The sequence below is a fragment of the Pseudophryne corroboree genome, chromosome 6, assembly GCF_028390025.1.
Source record: "Pseudophryne corroboree isolate aPseCor3 chromosome 6, aPseCor3.hap2, whole genome shotgun sequence".
In the NCBI taxonomy this organism is placed as follows: domain Eukaryota; kingdom Metazoa; phylum Chordata; class Amphibia; order Anura; family Myobatrachidae; genus Pseudophryne; species Pseudophryne corroboree.
In genome coordinates this window covers 492,855,269-492,873,159 of record NC_086449.1, presented here as the reverse complement: position 1 = coordinate 492,873,159, position 17,891 = coordinate 492,855,269, and the positions used below count along the sequence as shown (strand labels likewise).

The following is a 17,891-nucleotide window of genomic DNA, read 5'->3' as shown; positions in this document are numbered from 1 at the left end:
CTTGAATACTGTGTGCAATTTTGGTCACCATATTACAGAAAGGATATCCTCGAGCTTAAAAAAGGTTCAGAGACGGGCGACCAAACTAATCAAGGGCATGGAGACGCTGGAATACGAGGAAAGGCTTGCAAGGCTAGGCATGTTTACATTGGAAAAGAGGAGACTAAGAGGGGACATGATCAACATCTACAAATATATAAGGGGTCAATACACAGAGCTTGGGAGGGACTTGTTTTCTATAAGATCAGCACAGAGGACACGTGGTCACTCGCTTAGGTTAGAGGAGAGGAGTTTCCGCACATTGAGGTGAAAAGGTTTTTTCACAGTAAGACAATATGTGTTTGGAATTCCCTGCCTGAGAGAGTAGTAATGGCGGACTCGGTTAACACCTTTAAGAATGGGTTAGAGAAATTCCTATTGGATAAAGATATTCAGGGTTATGGTGCGTAGGCACGCATTATAGTTAATATAACTAGTACTAACATAAAAATAACTAGTCCCATAATAAGACTGCATAGGAGACCACAAATAGGTTGAACTCGATGGACAATTATCTTTTTTCAACCTTAGTTACTATGTTACTATGTTACAGGATCTGTCTTCTGACTGCCAGGATTTCGTACCCAACCCTTTGAACTAGTGTTGGTTTTGAATAAATGTCTGCATTAACAGTTTCAAAACCTAGTTATGTTCCTATATTATATTCTGAAGGTTACCATAAGACCATACTTTTACAGGTGCATGGCTGCTGTACTGGTGTTACATTTTGCACTGTTATTTTGTGATCTCTAGTGTACTTTCAATTTGAAAGTTTGTACTTTTTTTTATAAAGCAAATTTTCAACACAGTGTGTGTTTATTTGTTATCGTGTATTTTTAGAAAGAAATCTTTAATATTACAGAATCATTTCCTTGTTTTCCAGATTTTGTGTGTTGGAAATTTATACAATCCTGATGTACGGTACAAGTTTAATATTCCACTTGAGGATAAAATTAACCAGTTTTCATGGGACAGATATGGGCCGTGGCAATCCTGCAATAAAGTATGCCAAGGTACAGCAATTAATTTGTTATTTATTTAAAAAAATATATATTTTATTGGAGAACTGTATATTACATATAAAGTACACATACAAAAAAGGAGTGTGTATTCATAACAGTATCCCAGCAAAATTAAAAAAGTTCATACCTTATACAGTATAAACTAACATAGGGGGTGAGAGAACCGCACACAACCAGCATATCATGTAAAAGCATATATTAATTAAAGAATGTTATTCTTATCGAGGTGGAGACCAGGTAACTTAGAATGGAGGGCAACCCAAAGAGAGCATTTCCAAGTTGTACCATGAGGTTAACACTACAGCCCTGCATAGGGTCTCTTCCATAGATGAAGGTAAAGTGCGTATATAAGGCTGCCAAACTCCAAAGAACTTCTCAGCTCTTTTCTCCTTGTTAATCAACGTTTCCAACTAATTCATATGAAATAAGTAGGAAATTTGTGGCATTAACAAAGTTAAAGTCAAAGGGGTCTATTCTTGAAGCAGAGCAAAGTGTGGAGAAGTGAGTCAGTGGAGAATTTGCTCATGGCAACCAATCAGTGTTGAGGAAACATTTATAAAATGCATTCTATAAAATTATACGTAGCAGCTGATTAATTGCCATGGGCAACTTCTCCACTGGCTCACTTCTCCACACTTTTCACTGCTTCATGAATAGACCCCAAGCTTTGATTAGATATAAGTAGTCCTGCATTGTAATTATATTATTTCAAATATTTGATACATACAGTAAATAGATATTCTTATGATGTAATGGAGACTGACTGATACATCTAGATTTTGGCCTGGTATGATCATATGTGTAGTCTCAAAAAGCGCACATTTCCTGAGATTGATCTGCTCAAAATCTATTGGATAGTATTCAGACATACATGAAAATCTGGGTAGTTAATGACCGCTAATCACCTTATCCCAGCTGCACAAACAGGCACCGATGTGATCTGTGAGTTCCAGCAACTTTTCTATTAGATTTTTCATTCGTTTTGAGTAGAAAGTCACCATAACAAAAGATTTTGATATGCCTTGGAGCAGGAGTGGGGAACCTTTTTTCTACCAAGGGCCATTTGGATATTTATAAATTCCTTCGGGGGCAATTAAAAAATTGTCAACTTAAAAATTACCCTTCACCCCAGTAGTTATGCCCCTGATTGGCTCACGAACCGGCGGCTGGTTTGAAATCCTACCCACCTCTGCCGCCGGAAATAGTACTGAGTGCGCGTGCCAAAAAATGGGTGTGGCCAATTAAAATGGGACGTGATACACATATGCCACCAAGAGTGCAGTGCCAGATACATATATGCCAGTGCAGTGCCAGATACACAAATGCCCCCACAGTGCCAGATACACAAATGCCCCCACAGTGCCAGATTCACAAATGCCCCCACAGTGCCAGATACACAAATACCCCCACAGTGCCAGATACACAAATGCCCCACAGTGCCAGATACACAAATGCCCCCAGAAGTGCCATATATGCCCACACAGTGCCAGAGACACAAATGCCCCCACAGTGCCAGATACACAAAGGCCCCACAGTGCCAGATACACAAATGCCCACACAGTGCCAGATACACAAATGCCCCACAGTGCCAGATACACAAAGGCTCCACAGTGCCAGATACACAAATGCCCCCAGAAGTGCCATATATGCCCCCACAGTGCCAGATACACAAATGCCCCTACAGTGACAGATACTCAAATGCCCCCACAGTGCCAGATACACAAATGCCCCCAGCAGTGCCAGATACACAAATGCCCCCACAGTGCTAAATACACAAATGCCCCCACAGTGCCAGATACACAAATGCCCCCAGAAGTGCCATATATGCCCCCACAGTGCCAGATACACAAATGCCCCCACAGTGCCAGATACACAAATGCCCCCACAGTGCCAAATTTACAAAGCACAAAGGCCCCACAGTGCCAGATACACAAATGCCCACACAGTGCCAGACACACAAATGCCCCCACAGTGCCAGATACACAAATGCCCCACAGTGCCAGATACACAAATGCCCCCAGAAGTGCCATATATGCCCCACAGTGGCAGATACACAAATGCCCCCAAAGTGCCAGATACACAAATGCCCCCGCAGTGCCAGATATACAAATGCTCCTACAGTGCCAGATGCACAAATGCCCCCAGCAATGCCATATATGCCGCCACAGTGCGAGATACACAAATGTCCCCACAGTGGCAGATACACAAATGCCCCCACAGTGCCAGATACACAAATGCCCCACACATGCGCCCCCCCACCCCACTGTGCTGCTCACCGCTGTCAGGGACCAGGCAGGGAGGAGAGTGCGACTATGTCAGGCGACGGTGGCGGCATGTAGGACCTCAAAACAGCCGCCAATTCATGAGCCAATCAAAGCTCGCGGACCGGCAGCGGTGGCTCCTGATTGGCTGTCGGTCTGCGAGCTCTGATTGGCTCACGAACCGGCGGCTGGTTTGAAATCCTACCCACCGCTGCCGCCGGAAATAGTTGCGCTCTCCTCCCTGCCCTGACAGCTGAGACACGCTGCCTCCGGACTGCGGGTCGGCATGTCTCGCTGACACACAGACAGCAGCGGGCCGGAACAGGTGGCTTTGTGGGCCTTATATGGCCCGCGGACCGGAGGTTCCCCACCCCTGGCTTAGAGGAATGAGAAATGTGCCTTCCTTGGATGTTACAACATTTATTTTGAAAATTTGTTGTTGCATGTTTTTGTGAAATTAGTTTCAAGTCCCAGACTACAGTTAAACAATAAACTGCCCTGTTTGCAATATTGTATAAGATATTGATTTTCTTTTGCTTATACAGATGGAGCCCTGCTCATCTATCCCTTTAATAGGATTAACTGAGCCAGTGCTGTCGGATTTAGGGCCTAATTCAGAGTTGATCGCAGCAGCGTTAGCAGTTGGGCAAAACCATGGCCCTCATTCCGAGTTGATCGCTAGCTGCCGTTTATCGCTGCGTAGCGATCATTTGAAAAAATGGCAAAACTACGCATGCATATGAGCCGCAATGCGCATGAGCATTGTATGGTTACAAAGAGCATCGTTGTTTTGCACTGCTTTAGCGATGATTCCATTCGCACAGCCAAACACAAGGAGATTGACAGAAAGAGGGCGTTTATGGGTGGCAACTGACCGTTTTCTGGGAGTGTTTGGAAAAACGCAGGCGTGTCCAGGTGTTTGCAGGGCGGGTATCTGACGTCAATTCCGGGACCTACGTCGCAGCAATCATCGCACACAATAAGTAACTACAGGGCTGGTCTTGTTTTGCACAAAATGTTTTAGTACCGCTCGGCTGCACAACGGCCCTCATTCCGAGTTGTTCGCTCGCAAGCGGATTTTAGCAGATTTGCTCATGCTAAGCCGCCGCCTACTGGGAGTGAATCTTAGCATCTTAAAATTGCGAACGATGTATTCGCAATATTGCGATTACACACCTCGTAGCAGTTTCTGAGTAGCTCCAGACTTACTCGGCATCTGCGATCAGTTCAGTGCTTGTCGTTCCTGGTTTGACGTCACAAACACACCCAGCGTTCGCCCAGACACTCCTCCGTTTCTCCAGCCACTCCTGCGTTTTTTCCGGAAACTGTAGCGTTTTTTCCCACACGCCCATAAAACGGCCTGTTTCCGCCCAGTAACACCCATTTCCTGTCAATCACATTACGATCTCCAGAACGATGAAAAAGCCGTGAGTAAAATTCCTAACTGCATAGCAAATTTACTTGGCGCAGTCGCAGTGCGAACATTGCGCATGCGCATTAAGCGGAAAATCGCTGCGATGCGAAGATTTTTACCGAGCGAACAACTCGGAATGAGGGCCAACGTTCGCACTCTTGCAAAGCGAAAATACACTACCCCGTGGGCGACGACTATGCATTTGCACGGCTGCTAAAAGTAACTAGCGAGCGATCAACTCAGAATGAAGGCCTATGTGCACTGCAGGGGAGGCTGATATAACATGTGCAGAGAGAGTTACATTTGGGTGGGGTGTGTTTTACACTGAAATCTAAATTGCAGTGTAAAAATAAAGCAGTCAGTATTTACCCTGCACAGAAACAAAATAACCCACCCAAACCTAACTCTCTCTGAAAATGTTATATCTGCCACACCTGCAGTGCACATGGGCCCTCATTCCAAATTGATCGCACCAAGCAACTTTTTGCTGCTGGTGCGATCAACTAATCTCCGCCTATGGGAGAGTATATTTTAGCATAGCAGGGCTGCGATCGCTTGTGCAGCCCTGCTATGCTAAAATAGTTTCCTGCAAAACAAGACCAGCCCTGGACATACTTACCCTGTGCAACGGATCCAGCGATGATGGCCTCGGCTTTGACGTCAGACATCCGCCCTACGTTCGCCTGGACATGCCTGCGTTTTTTTTACCACTCCCCGAAAACGGTCTCCAACGGTCAGTTGACGCCCCGGAACGCCTTCCTGCAGTCAATCTTCTTGCGATCGCCGCTGCGACCGCTTTTTCAGCTGTCAGCGTCAGGCAACGACGCGCGTGTGCATTACGCCCCCCGCATGTGCGCAGTAGTGACCTGGTCGCAGCTGTGCGAACGAAAGCATGCTGCGATCGGGTTGGAATGACCCCCATGGTTTTGCCCAACTGCTGACAAATTTGCTGCTGCGATCAACTCTGAATTACCCCATTATTCTCCTGCTGTTATGAAATAATCCCCTGCTGTATTGTTCTCTCCGTATTGTATTGTATTGCAGCTGAGAACAATAGATGAAAGGCTTATGTAATAAACCTTGGAGCACCTAGGCGCAACAGAGATGGCTAGATGAGCAAGGCTCCATCTATATATGTAATGTATCACTATTTTTAAATTATTGAAAATGGGACTACAAGAGGAGAGAGGACTCTTTTATGGGTACACTCTTAAAGACAGGAAAATAAATTCTAAATAGCAAGAATTAAATAATGGCCTTTAATGAATGTTATCTAAAATTTGTGTATCCAAATCAACTAAAGCAAACATTACAAAAAGCAATCAGTAAAATACAGTTTCCCTATGGTCCATGTACATAATTGAAGTCATCTTGTATGATATGATTGGGTACCATATGATTACCCTGATATCTTTGGACCAGTAGGGATGCACAACTTGATTGATAAATATAAAACTCACATAGGGTAATGTAATTAGCTCTCAAACACTCCTTAAATATCTTGTCTTCAGGTATGATCAAAGTACATAGCTAGGTGCTAAAAATCCAATTTCTACAGAAAGGGTTCCTCTTTTTTCAGTTTATGCCAGATTGTAGTGTGAAGGAAGAAAAAATGGTGATTCTGCTGTCAGTATTGGACACAGGTGGTCATTCCGAGTTGTTCGCTCATTGCCGTTTTTCGCAGCGGAGCGATTAGGTGAAAAATGCGCATGCGCATGGTACGCAGCGCACATGCGTTCAGTATTTTAACACAATACTTTGGAGATTTGCACAAGCTCAAGCAACATTTTTTCATCGCTCGAGTGATCGTAGTGTGATTGACAGGAAGTGGGTGTTTCTGGGAGGTAACTGAGTGTTTTCCGGGAGTGTGCTAAAAAACGCAGGCGTGCCAGGTAAAAATGCAGGAGTGGCTGGAGAAACGGGGGAGTGGCTGGCCGAACGCAGTGCGTGTTTGTGACGTCAAACCAGGAACTAAACGGACTGAGGTGATCGCAATCTAGGAGTAGGTCTGGAGCTACCCAGAAACTGCAAGGAATTATTTATTAGCAGTTCTGCTAATCTTTCGTTCGCAATTCTGCTATGCTAAGATACACTCCTAGAGGGCGGCGGCCTAGCGTTTGCAATGCTGCTAAAAGCAGCTAGCGAGCGAACAATTTGGAATGACCACCACAGATTATTGCAAATCCCTCACTTTCTACAACACTTGGTATTCCCAGGAGGTCTCCCATCCAAGTACTAACCAAGCCCACCACTGCTTAGCTTTCAAGATCGGATGGTATTGGGTCTTTACAGTATGGTATGATAGTAGATAAGTAGTTTCAATTACCTCTGGGATCACTGATGAGAGTTCACCTAGCATAGAAGGCTAGGGTAGACGGTATAGAATGAGAAAAACTAATAGACTGAAGTGATGCTGCCAGGCTTCAGATGGAAGAAACTACAAGGCTGCTGAAGAAAACTGCTGTCAGGAAGAAACTGCTGTCAGTGTTAGACAGGGGATAGCAATTTGCAGCAGAGCCTTGGATCTATAGCACTGAGGGATTCCCACTGTGCCTGTACACGTGGGCAGATTTAGGGGTGAGGGTGCCCATAGGCACAAAAGTAAGGCCTTTTATTATTTTCATTGAATGGTTATAAGCCCTATTTGATGATAGCCAATTTAATAGAATGATAAAATAAGCCACTAACTATGGCATTTTTTTTAATTATGTATACATATTTACTAAGTAGGACAACTTACTGGGGCAGTCTGTGCAGATGGCATATGGTATATTACAGTGGAAATATTTTGCAGTTACTGGTACATTTCGGGCTGACAGTACCAACACAAGCATCCAAGTGCCACCCCCCAAACAAGTTCTGCCCGTAGGAACGTGCCTAATGAGAAATTTGACACTGCCTGTATGGCTGCACGCCTCCCGATGACCAGCCATTCTCCAGCTCTTTTGGGCTCCGGCAGCTGCTACCAATGACAGATGGTGACGCATACCCGCTGCCGCTAAGACATCCGGCACCCACTCCAGAGCCACAACACTGGCCTCAGTATACGGAGGTTTAGGATCAGTTGCTACCATCACCAGTGACCTCTAGCGGTGAGGCATTCATATTCTGGCTAATTTGCATGGTATCATAATTTTAACAGCATTTTGAGACAAACTGTTTCAATCTGAATGTCTCCGCTGTACAGACTGCATCTGGGCTAATATCAGGTATAATACTACTTCAACCTGTGCTTGGAACCTTCATACAAATCAAATAATTACCATAGATCTTTTGAACTGTCACATCTAATGTAGAAGGCATGTGTATGAAGTTACTATTTTAATTGTGATATTTTATTCTCATTCTGATGCCTAAATGTATACAGTATGTGCATCTCTCGCCTGTGAATATTAACTTTAGTAATACCCCCAGGAGGTTAATTAATTTGGCTGTTTTATAATAAATTATTTATATTTTATTTATTGCTTCATGTATTATTAACTGCAATCCAGAGTATGTTCTATGAATATATATTAGAAATGTGTTGGGCATTCCTAGGCGGTTAATGGAGGTTTGCTAGGTGTTTAATGGAGGTTTGTGGTTAATGGAGGTAACAAAGTGTGGGCGTGTTGCTGAAAGTGTTTGTATATAGAGACTCTGAATTGCTCACATTGGAGACCATACACAGGTGGATGATCTGCACCTAACATAGGGCTGGTGATGGTGTCAATGGTGTGACCAATGGTGGCGTTTAAAGATGCACAACACATGATTGCAGCATCTGTAGAGAGATTGAAAGTGTACATCTTGGTTTTTCCATATTTGGATGCACAATGTACACCAGGGAAGTGCATTGTAGTGGCATTAGCATAAAGTTACAGCTGCAGCAAAAGACAGGCCGCAACTGCATCCAACTCAGAATCAGGCCCTCCCTTCAACAGACCCCACCCACTCGACAGACCCCGCCCCCATTAGGGCTGCTTACATACATTTTCTGGGCTGGTTTTCTATCCCAATCCGGTCCTGCCCCTCACACATCCCTTTCTTATTGTACCTAACTGAATAGCTGTGACATAGGGGGTCATTCCGAGTTGATCGTAGCTGTGCTAAATTTAGCACAGCTACGATCATTCACACTGACATGTGGGGGGACGCCCAGCACAGGTCTAGTCTGCCCCTCAAGTCAGTGCCCCCCCTCCTGCAGAAGTGCAAAGGCATCGCACAGCGGCGATGCCTTTGCACTTCCAGAGTAGCTCCCAACCAGCGCAGCTGCTTATCACTCCCTGGCCCGCAGCGGCTGCATGTGACGTCACGCAGCCGCCGCGGCCTGCCCCCCCAATGGTCCGGCCACGTCTGCATCGGCCGGATCGCTCCCCGTAAACGGCGGCTTAACGCCGCCATTCACCCCCCCTCCCGCCTAGCGACCGCCTCTGTCTCAGAGGCGATCGCTAGGCAACGATGGCTGCCATGCGCCGGCGCACTGCTGCGCCGGCGCATGCGCAGTTCCGACCCGATCGCTGCGCTGCAGCGATCGATCGGGTTGGAATTACCCCCCATTATTTTCTCCTCTTTTCTTCTACCTGCGTCTGCATTTCATGTTTTCTCAGGTATCATTTTGCCTTATCCTTCGTAAAACTTCATACTGTACAATTGTTACATGCCTGTATGTGCCTGTGCTCTGTTGGAGATGACAATCCCAAAAGCTAATGTGCTTGTTCATTGGTGGGTGAGTCCTAAAGTAATATCCTATTTGTCACAGCTTATATTTTTCATCTCCACTTGTGACTTCATGGGCTTTCCTCGCTTTTCCTACTGTTATGTTCTCCTCTACCTTCATGGTAATAACTGGTCAAGTGTACATCAGCTGCTTTTATTTGCTTAATTTTGTTGGAATTTTGTACCTTTCTAGATCAGAGTTTTGTTGGCTGAAAACAAATATACCTGTGTAAAAGCATCAAGATATGTTGAATTAGGTTTGTCACATAGGGCATGGGGTTAAGAGATTTAGAAACTTTACATATGCCAGATGTTCTCAAACGCGGTCTTCAGGGCATCCCAATGGTCCAGATTTTAGGTATATCTATGGCACAGATGGCTAAATCAAATTGACTGAGGTGCTAATTAAGTCACCTGTGGCCAGGCATGGATAAACTTAAATCCTGGACCGTCGGGATGCCTTGAGGACTGCGTTGGAGAAGCTCTGACATATGCTATACATTTGTAAATGTTAAATGATCCATGATCCCTTGTCATATTGGCTTTCCTATATCTTAAAATAATAGTCCTTTAAAAACAATTTTATATGTTTTTTTTGTTCTTGTTTATAGGTATTCGGAAAACAAAAGTTGCCTGTGTACGAAGGAGTGACCGAGTTGTTGTATCGGATCAAAGATGTGAACATTTGTCTCGCCCAGAGTCCATAAATGAGCCATGTAATGCAGATTGTCAATTAAGGTAAATATAAATGCAGAATTATTTCTTATTTCTTACAAATGTTGATCATTATGCCAGATTACATTTCTTCCTTTATAAAAAACTTATAAAAATTATCATTTTTTATTAGACAATTATCATTTTATACAGATAAAATAGGTAAGATAATTTTAATTGAATAATTGTTATTCTTTTTCATATGCATGTGCAGTCAGTATCTCAGTTATTGAGGACAACTATGTACACCATTGAAAAGAAATAGTAACACTTGTTTTCTCTTCTCGGATATCTGTTTTAGGAACAGCAATGGGATCAACTGTGCCACCCATATCACCCATACTGTATGCAAAGGCATTTTTGGCATGATTTTAGATTTATCTATGCTGATTTCTGATTTTTTCCCCCTCAAAACATTGTTATTTGGCATAGTTTAGTTGATAATATGTTGCAGTAGACAATATTTACAGATTTCCAGAATTATCTGATCTCTACAGTACAGTATGTGTTATTTTACTGTAAAAAGAAAGATATAAAAAATATCAAGGGAGCGCTATGTGGGATAATTATAAAAATAAAATTTATTATTTACACCTTGCAGATATAACAGTTTAAAAACAATATGACATAACATAATGGTTGACACATATAGCATAAAACAACTATTAGATAACTATAATAGAATATGAATATGAATATCTGACACTATCGTCACTGGATATGACGTTTTATCATATTTGAGATGATAATGATCAGTGCCTTATAGTGTCCTTTGGAAAGGGATATATGTGGCAGGTGTAATACAGGTCTGTTAATAAGTCTTATCCAGATTGAGAGTAGACCCAGTGGTATGCTCACCTCCTTCGATTTCCTTTATGCAGTGTAATAAATGTTATGACGGCAGGACATGAGGTGAATAAACAGAAATGCAGACCAATAAATGTTGTCCTCCGTTATTTGAGTATAAATGCTGCATGTACACAAGCAGAGGGAGGGCGCCGGAGATGTTCTATAGCGTGGCAGTGCTATGCTCCACCTGTGCCCACAGTGGCAGTATCAGTGTCCAGATAGCCGTCATATTATAGGCATTCATGGGTCTCTCTTAACGGGTCTGTGCATTCCTTAGCCGCCGTTTAAAGTGCTGTCTTTGCTCAATTAGCAGCGTGATAAGAGCAGGTGGATTGCTGACTGGGCTTGTTGGAGGAACTGTGCCGGTGAGACAATGTATCCAGTGGGTGCAATTGTTTAATCCTTTTCGCGTTTCTCTGCAACTGTATAATGGCGGTTTCGTCAGAGGATCGTCCTCTGACGAAACCGTGGTATACGTGTTATTTTACTGACACTTGCAAATAACAATCAATCTCATTTATAGATATGTTAAGACTCTATAAAGAGTAGTGGGTAAGGAATCCAGAGAAAAAAGAAGGGGGGAGGGGGGTTACTTAAATGCATACATCAATTTCAGCTACTGTATCTAAATGTAACTGACAAGGACATTTAAGAGAGCTAGAGCTGTAAATGTAAAATTAGGTGAGACTTAGTTCATACAAGGCAGACAGGAAGTGCCCTCCTAAAAGAGCAGTTGATCCGGACCTTAGTAAGCAGGTCCAGAGTGTTGTGGCGGTAATAGGTTATGTTTTCCATGCATGCATTGTTTCCATGCATGTGACTGTTTGATCACCTCAAAGGGAGGAGGCTAGAGTTGCTTAAAGTGGGAAGCGATAGCCAATCTATAGTATCGGTTGAAGGAATATGCATGGTTAGTTTAATAGAGTGATTAGAAATGCTTTGGGGTATTAAAAAGCAAAGCAAAAATATCCAAGGTTATTTTGGTATAAGCCTTGCTTTAATACAAGAATTCAGTGGACTCACTAGCCAGGCTGGCATCTTCAATTTACATTAGTCAGTTGTCAGTGGAAATGGAGGCTACCGTCATTTTCCCCCAGAGGCATGCAGCATTATACTTGGGACAGCCAGCAGTGTGCTTGTGAAAACCCCTCCTTTCTCTTTATCCTGTATAGGCAGACAGCAGATGAGAGCTTATTTGCTCAGCAGGGGAATATTGTCAGCTGAACTACTGTAAAACATACTGTACAAAGTGAGAGGAGGGGAAGAGTACATATATCCTACTTCTCCACTGCTTCTCTCACTATTGCAGTCACTGGACTTCAGTGTTTGCCAGGAGTGCAGGAGCATGTCATCTAGTGCTCTCTCTTCAGTCAGTTATAGAAGAGCAGCTTTTAACCAGAACACTGGGGGAGGTGGACAGAGGCATGTACAGTAGCAGGCTAGGAGGTGAGTTGAGAACCTTATCTCTCTTGCCCATACTGTAGATTAATGTTGGCTTATATAGGTGTTCACCTTGATTCATATTGGATACGATCCTGGATACTACTGGAAGCCAGATTGATTTGCATCCATTAGATTTATTCAACCTATGGATAACTAGTAAGGGGAAATAAGTACTTCTTCTAGGTAAATGGAGGATTCCTAAAAACTGAAAGGTCCGTTAATTCCCTAGGTAAATATCTCATTGACTCATACTCTTGCCATAACATATCGGAATTTATTTTGAACACAACATAAAAATCCATTTTATGTATGTTAAATGAACATAAAGAAAATTATGTTGCAGTCAGGAAAATGTAAAATGAATAAGCGAGGTTCATGTTAGTTTGCTACAAAACTGGAATAAATCTTGAATCGGCTTAAAGTTAGCCAATATGCCATAAGTGTAAATGAAATTGCTTTAGTAAGTATTGGTGTTGTAGCATGTATTAGCAGATGCTTATAAAGATTTCCTATAGGTAATTCAGAGTTTGCTGAAGGTTCTGTTTGCAGTCTTTGCATTTGGTCTCCAATGATGGACTGTTCATCTTGACCTTTATTCATCTTATTCTGTAAATATTATTCTCAAACGTCCGAGAGGATGATGGGGTCCACTTCAGTACCATGGGGTATAGACGGTTTCACAGGAGCCATGGGCACTTTAAGACTTTTTCAGAGTGTGAACTGGCTCCTCCCTCAATGCCCCTCCTCCAGACCTCAGTTTAGAAAATGTGCCCAGGTAGACTGGTCGCACTCTAGTGGAGCTCTACAGTGTTCTGCTAAAAGACTTTGTTTAGGTTTTTTATTTTACAGGGAGACTGCTGGCAACAGCCTCCCTGCTTCGTGGGACTTAGGGGGAAGAAGTAGGAACCAACTTCCTAGATAGTTTCATGGCTCTGCTTCTGCTGACAGGACACCATTAGCTCCTGAAGGGTGCTGAACACTAGCTTCGGCTATCCGCTCACTCCCACAGCACGCCGTCACCCCCCTAACAGAGCCAGAAGTCAGAAGACTGGTGAGTAGTGTTACCGGAGATCTACAGAGAGGGACCTCCAGTCATCGTGACGGCATAAGGTACCGCGCAGCGGGCGGGAACGCTGCGCGAGCATGCTCTCCGTTTTCACAGAGCCCAGCAGGGAGGGGGGGGCGCCCTGAGCAGCATGAATTTTACTCTCACTGGCAAAAGTAGCATACGTTGTTTTACTCACTGTCCTACACCCCCACCAGTATAAATGTAGATTGTATAGCCTGAGGGGAAGCATGCCATTACAGGGGGCGGAGCTTCTTCCTCAGGCAGCCAGCACACTTCTCAGCGCCATTTCCTCCCAGCAGCAGCAGGGGAAGACGCGCTGATCCTCCTCTCCACGTCTGAACAAGTATTAGGGTGCAAAAAAAAGGGGGAGGGAGTGTATTTTTTAGGTGCTAAAACCTATTATTGGCAATAAGCGCTTGAAAGGTCTCTGTGTATAAAAAACGATACAGAGGGATTTGTTATTTTGGTGCTGGGTTGTGGACTGGCAATTCCTTTTCTGTGTCCCTCTGACAGATTTTACTGTGGGTCTGTCTCCTGTAGCCCCGGAGTGTCTGTGGTGTGGTTTGCACGGTATAGCATGTCTGAGGCAGGGAGCTCTTCCCCTGAGAAAGCCATTTTAGGGACACAGGGATGTAATGTGGTGGCACTGCCGTCGCACCACGAGCCTGAATAGGTGAAAGAATTACGTGATAGTGTGAATCATATTAGTAAGAGATTGGATAAATCTGAGTCTCATGCAGAAAACTGGAGAAAATCCGTGGAAGATGTGATTTTTAATAATTCTGCCTCGTCATCCATAAGGGACCCCTCTGGTTCACAAAAAAGGTCTTTTGCACAAGCAGTACAGAACGATACCGACACGGACTCTGATTCCTGTGTCGACACTAGTGATTCCAGGGGAATTGATCCAAAATTAGCAAAAAGCATTCAATACATGATTGTTGCTATCAGGGAGGTGTTAGAGGTTACAGAGACCCCTCCTTTACCACAGGAGAAGGCTTACTTTAATAAAGGAATAAAAATAGATTCAATAAGAAAACACAGCGCTTTGCTAACCACCAAAGAAACGTTAATCCTTATCCCTTTTTTATATATATAAAACCTCACATTAGATTCCAGCTGCTCCCACCGGTGGTACTGCTCCACCAATAGATTGTAAAAGTACTAATAGATTTAATCAAGGGAGCGCTGAAAGCAAATTTATTTTATATATCATAAATTTAATATAATATGGTCCACACATATAACATCAATAAAAAACAATAAAAAACAACAATTTAAAGGATATTATCCGGATAATTTAAAAACAACAATGTACACTCAATGATCCTCCTATGTCCTGAGCTCAGGTTATTATATGTCCATTGATTAATAATCCGTTCCAAATCTGCTTAATAGTTTTTAATTTGAATCCGGCTGTGTCACTTTAGATGGTAATGAGTGATAACAGTCTCTTTTCATTCAGTTATGATCACAATTTAACTTGCATATTTAGCAGAAGGGGGAGAGCGCTGTGTGGTGATTGTCTTTCACAGCGGTATGCTACGACCCCTTAGTTCTCCCAGCCGCTGCCCGCCTCAGACAGAGATATACTCACAGCCGCCTCGGCTTTCTACGGGGTACGGACCGTTTTCGCTTGGTCGCGCTTTAGCTTTTTCCCCAGTAGGATGTCTGGTGGGCACTTCAGCGCGGTAACTGGATACCATGGACGTCTCAGGGCACCGGGATCAGAGTGATGAAGCCCTTCTTACGCGTTTCTCCGCCTAAAGGGCCGGCGGTTTCGTCAGAGAAGAGACCTGAGGTAAATTTCCCTCCATCTTATGTACTGAACAGACTCTTTGAAGGAGTCTGGACAAACCCTGAAAAGAAATTCCAGATTCCCAAAAGAATTCAGGCAGCTTACCCCTTTCCTGCAGAGGATAGGAAGAGGTGGGAGTTACCCCCCATTTTAGACAGTGACCTGTCAAGGTTAACAAAAAAGGTGATTCTCCCTGCGCCTGGGATGGCTTCACTAAAGGAGCCGGCAGATCGCAAGTTAGAAACTACGTTGAAATCTATTTATGTGACCAATGGGACACTACTCAGGCCTACCATTGCCTGTGCATGGGTGAGTAGTGCTATAGAAAAGTGGTCAGAAAACTTGTCATCAGACATTGACACTATAGAGACGAGATACTCCTAACGTTAGGTCATATCAAGGACGCGGCTGCATACATGCTGGAAGCCATGAAAGATATTGGCCTCTTGGGCTCAAGAGCCGCTACCATGGCGATTTCAGCACATAGGACGTGGTGGATTCGCCAATGGAATGCAGACGCAGATTCCAAAATAAATATGGAGGCTCTCCCATACAAGGGCGAGGCGTTGTTTGGAGATGGGCTGGATGCCTTCGTTTCTGCGGCTACCGCAGGTAAGTCGACATTTCTGCCTAAAGCTCCAGCACCGGTAAAAAAGACACATCACTCTCAGATGCAGTCCTTTCGGCCCAATAAGTACAAGAAAGGCAAAGGTTAGCCTTTCTTTGCAGGTAAAGGAAGGGGAAAAGGAAATCAACCTCTGCTTCTGCAAAATCTTCAGCATGACGCTGGGGCTCCCTTGCAGGAGTCCACTCAGGTGGGGGCACGTTTGAAACCTTTGGGTTCAATCGGACCTGGACCCCTGGATCTTACAAATAGTTTCCCAGGGGTACAAGTTGGAGTTTCAAGACATTCCCCCATGCCGATTTTTCAAATCGGCCTTACCAGCTTCTGTTCCAGACAGAGAAGTGGTGTCAGACACGATACAAAAATTGTATCACGATCAAGTGATTGTCCTGGTTCCCTTGTCACAACAAGGAGAAGGGTTTTATTCAAGCCTTTTTGTAGTACCGAAGCCGGACGGCTCTGTCAGACTGATTCTAAACCTGAAAATGCTGAATCTCTACCTAAAAAAGTTCAAATTCAAGATGGAATCTCTAAGGGTAGTCATTTCTAGTCTGGAGGAGAAGGACTTCATGGTGTCAGTGGACATAAAAGATGCCTACTTACATGTTCCTATCTATACTCCACATCAAGCTTATCTGAGATTCGCAATGGAGGATTGTCATTACCAATTTAAAACTTTACCGTTCGGGCTCTCCGCGGCGCTGAAGGTATTTACCTAGGTGATGGCGGAGATGATGGTCCTCCTTCGCAAACAAGGAGTCAACATAATTCCTTACCTGGACGATCTCCTGATAAAGGTGAGGTCCAAGGACAAGTTGGTGCAGAGCATTGCACTCTCCCTGACAGTACTTCGACAGCATGGTTGGATCATAAATTTTCCGAAGTCACAATTGGAACCGACGAAAAGATTATCATTTCTGGGAATGATACTGGACATAGAGGTACAGAAGGTATTTTTCCAGTAGAAAAGGCTCTGGAAATCCAGAGGATGGTCAAACAAATTCTAAAACCAACAATGGTGTCGATACATCAATGCATACGTTTGTTGGGAAAGATGGTAGCAGCCTACGAGGCGTTACAGTTCGGCCGATTCCATGCTAGAGTATTCCAGTGGGACCTATTGGACAAGTGGTCCGGATCCCACCTACACATTCACCAGAGGATAATCCTGTCATCCAAAGCCAGAATTTCACTCCTGTGGTGGCTACAAAGTTCTCACCTTCTAGAGCAGGGGTGGGGAACCTTTTTTCTACCGAGGGCCATTTGGAAATTTATAAAATCCTTCGGGGGGCCATACAAAAATTCTCAACGTAAAAAATGACCCTGCCCCCCCAGTAGGTCTGCCCCTCAGAGGCGCGCTCGCCAATAAAATGGGTGTGGCCAGTTAAAATGGGACGTTATACTAGAGATGAGCGGGTTCGGTTTCTCTGAATCCGAACCCGCACGAACTTCATGTTTTTTTTCACGGGTCCGAGCGACTCGGATCTTCCCGCCTTGCTCGGTTAACCCGAGCGCGCCCGAACGTCATCATGACGCTGTCGGATTCTCGCGAGACTCGGATTCTATATAAGGAGCCGCGCGTCGCCGCCATTTTCACACGTGCATTGAGATTGATAGGGAGAGGACGTGGCTGGCGTCCTCTCCATTTAGATTAGGAGAGAGAGAGAGAGATTGACCTGAGGCTGATACTGTAGAAGAGAGTGCAGAGTTTAGTGACTGACCACAGTGACCACCAGCAGTGCAGTTGTTTTATTTAATATATCCGTTCTCTGCCTGAAAAAAACGGTACACACAGTGACTCAGTCACATACCATATCTGTGTGCACTGCTCAGCCCAGTGTGCTGCATGCCTGCATCATCTATGTATATATTATATATCTGACTGTGCTCAGCTCACACAGCTTATAATTGTGGGGGAGACTGGGGAGCACTGCAGTGCCAGTTATAGGTTATAGCAGG

At 44.1% G+C, this 17,891-nt stretch overlaps 1 protein-coding gene and 1 pseudogene across 2 annotated transcripts in view; one reads left to right on the top strand and one right to left on the bottom strand.

Annotated features, from left to right (window-relative positions):
- Positions 1–17,891, top strand: part of ADAMTS20 (ADAM metallopeptidase with thrombospondin type 1 motif 20) — a 406,022-nt gene that overhangs the window by 221,432 nt on the left and 166,699 nt on the right. For both annotated transcript variants that reach the window (XM_063927338.1, XM_063927339.1), the window contains exons 18-19: positions 923–1,052; positions 10,046–10,172. In XM_063927338.1, the coding sequence (XP_063783408.1) occupies positions 923–1,052; positions 10,046–10,172 (257 nt within the window). The remainder of the gene's footprint in view (positions 1–922; positions 1,053–10,045; positions 10,173–17,891) is intronic.
- Positions 6,928–7,046, bottom strand: LOC134937828 (5S ribosomal RNA; annotated as a pseudogene).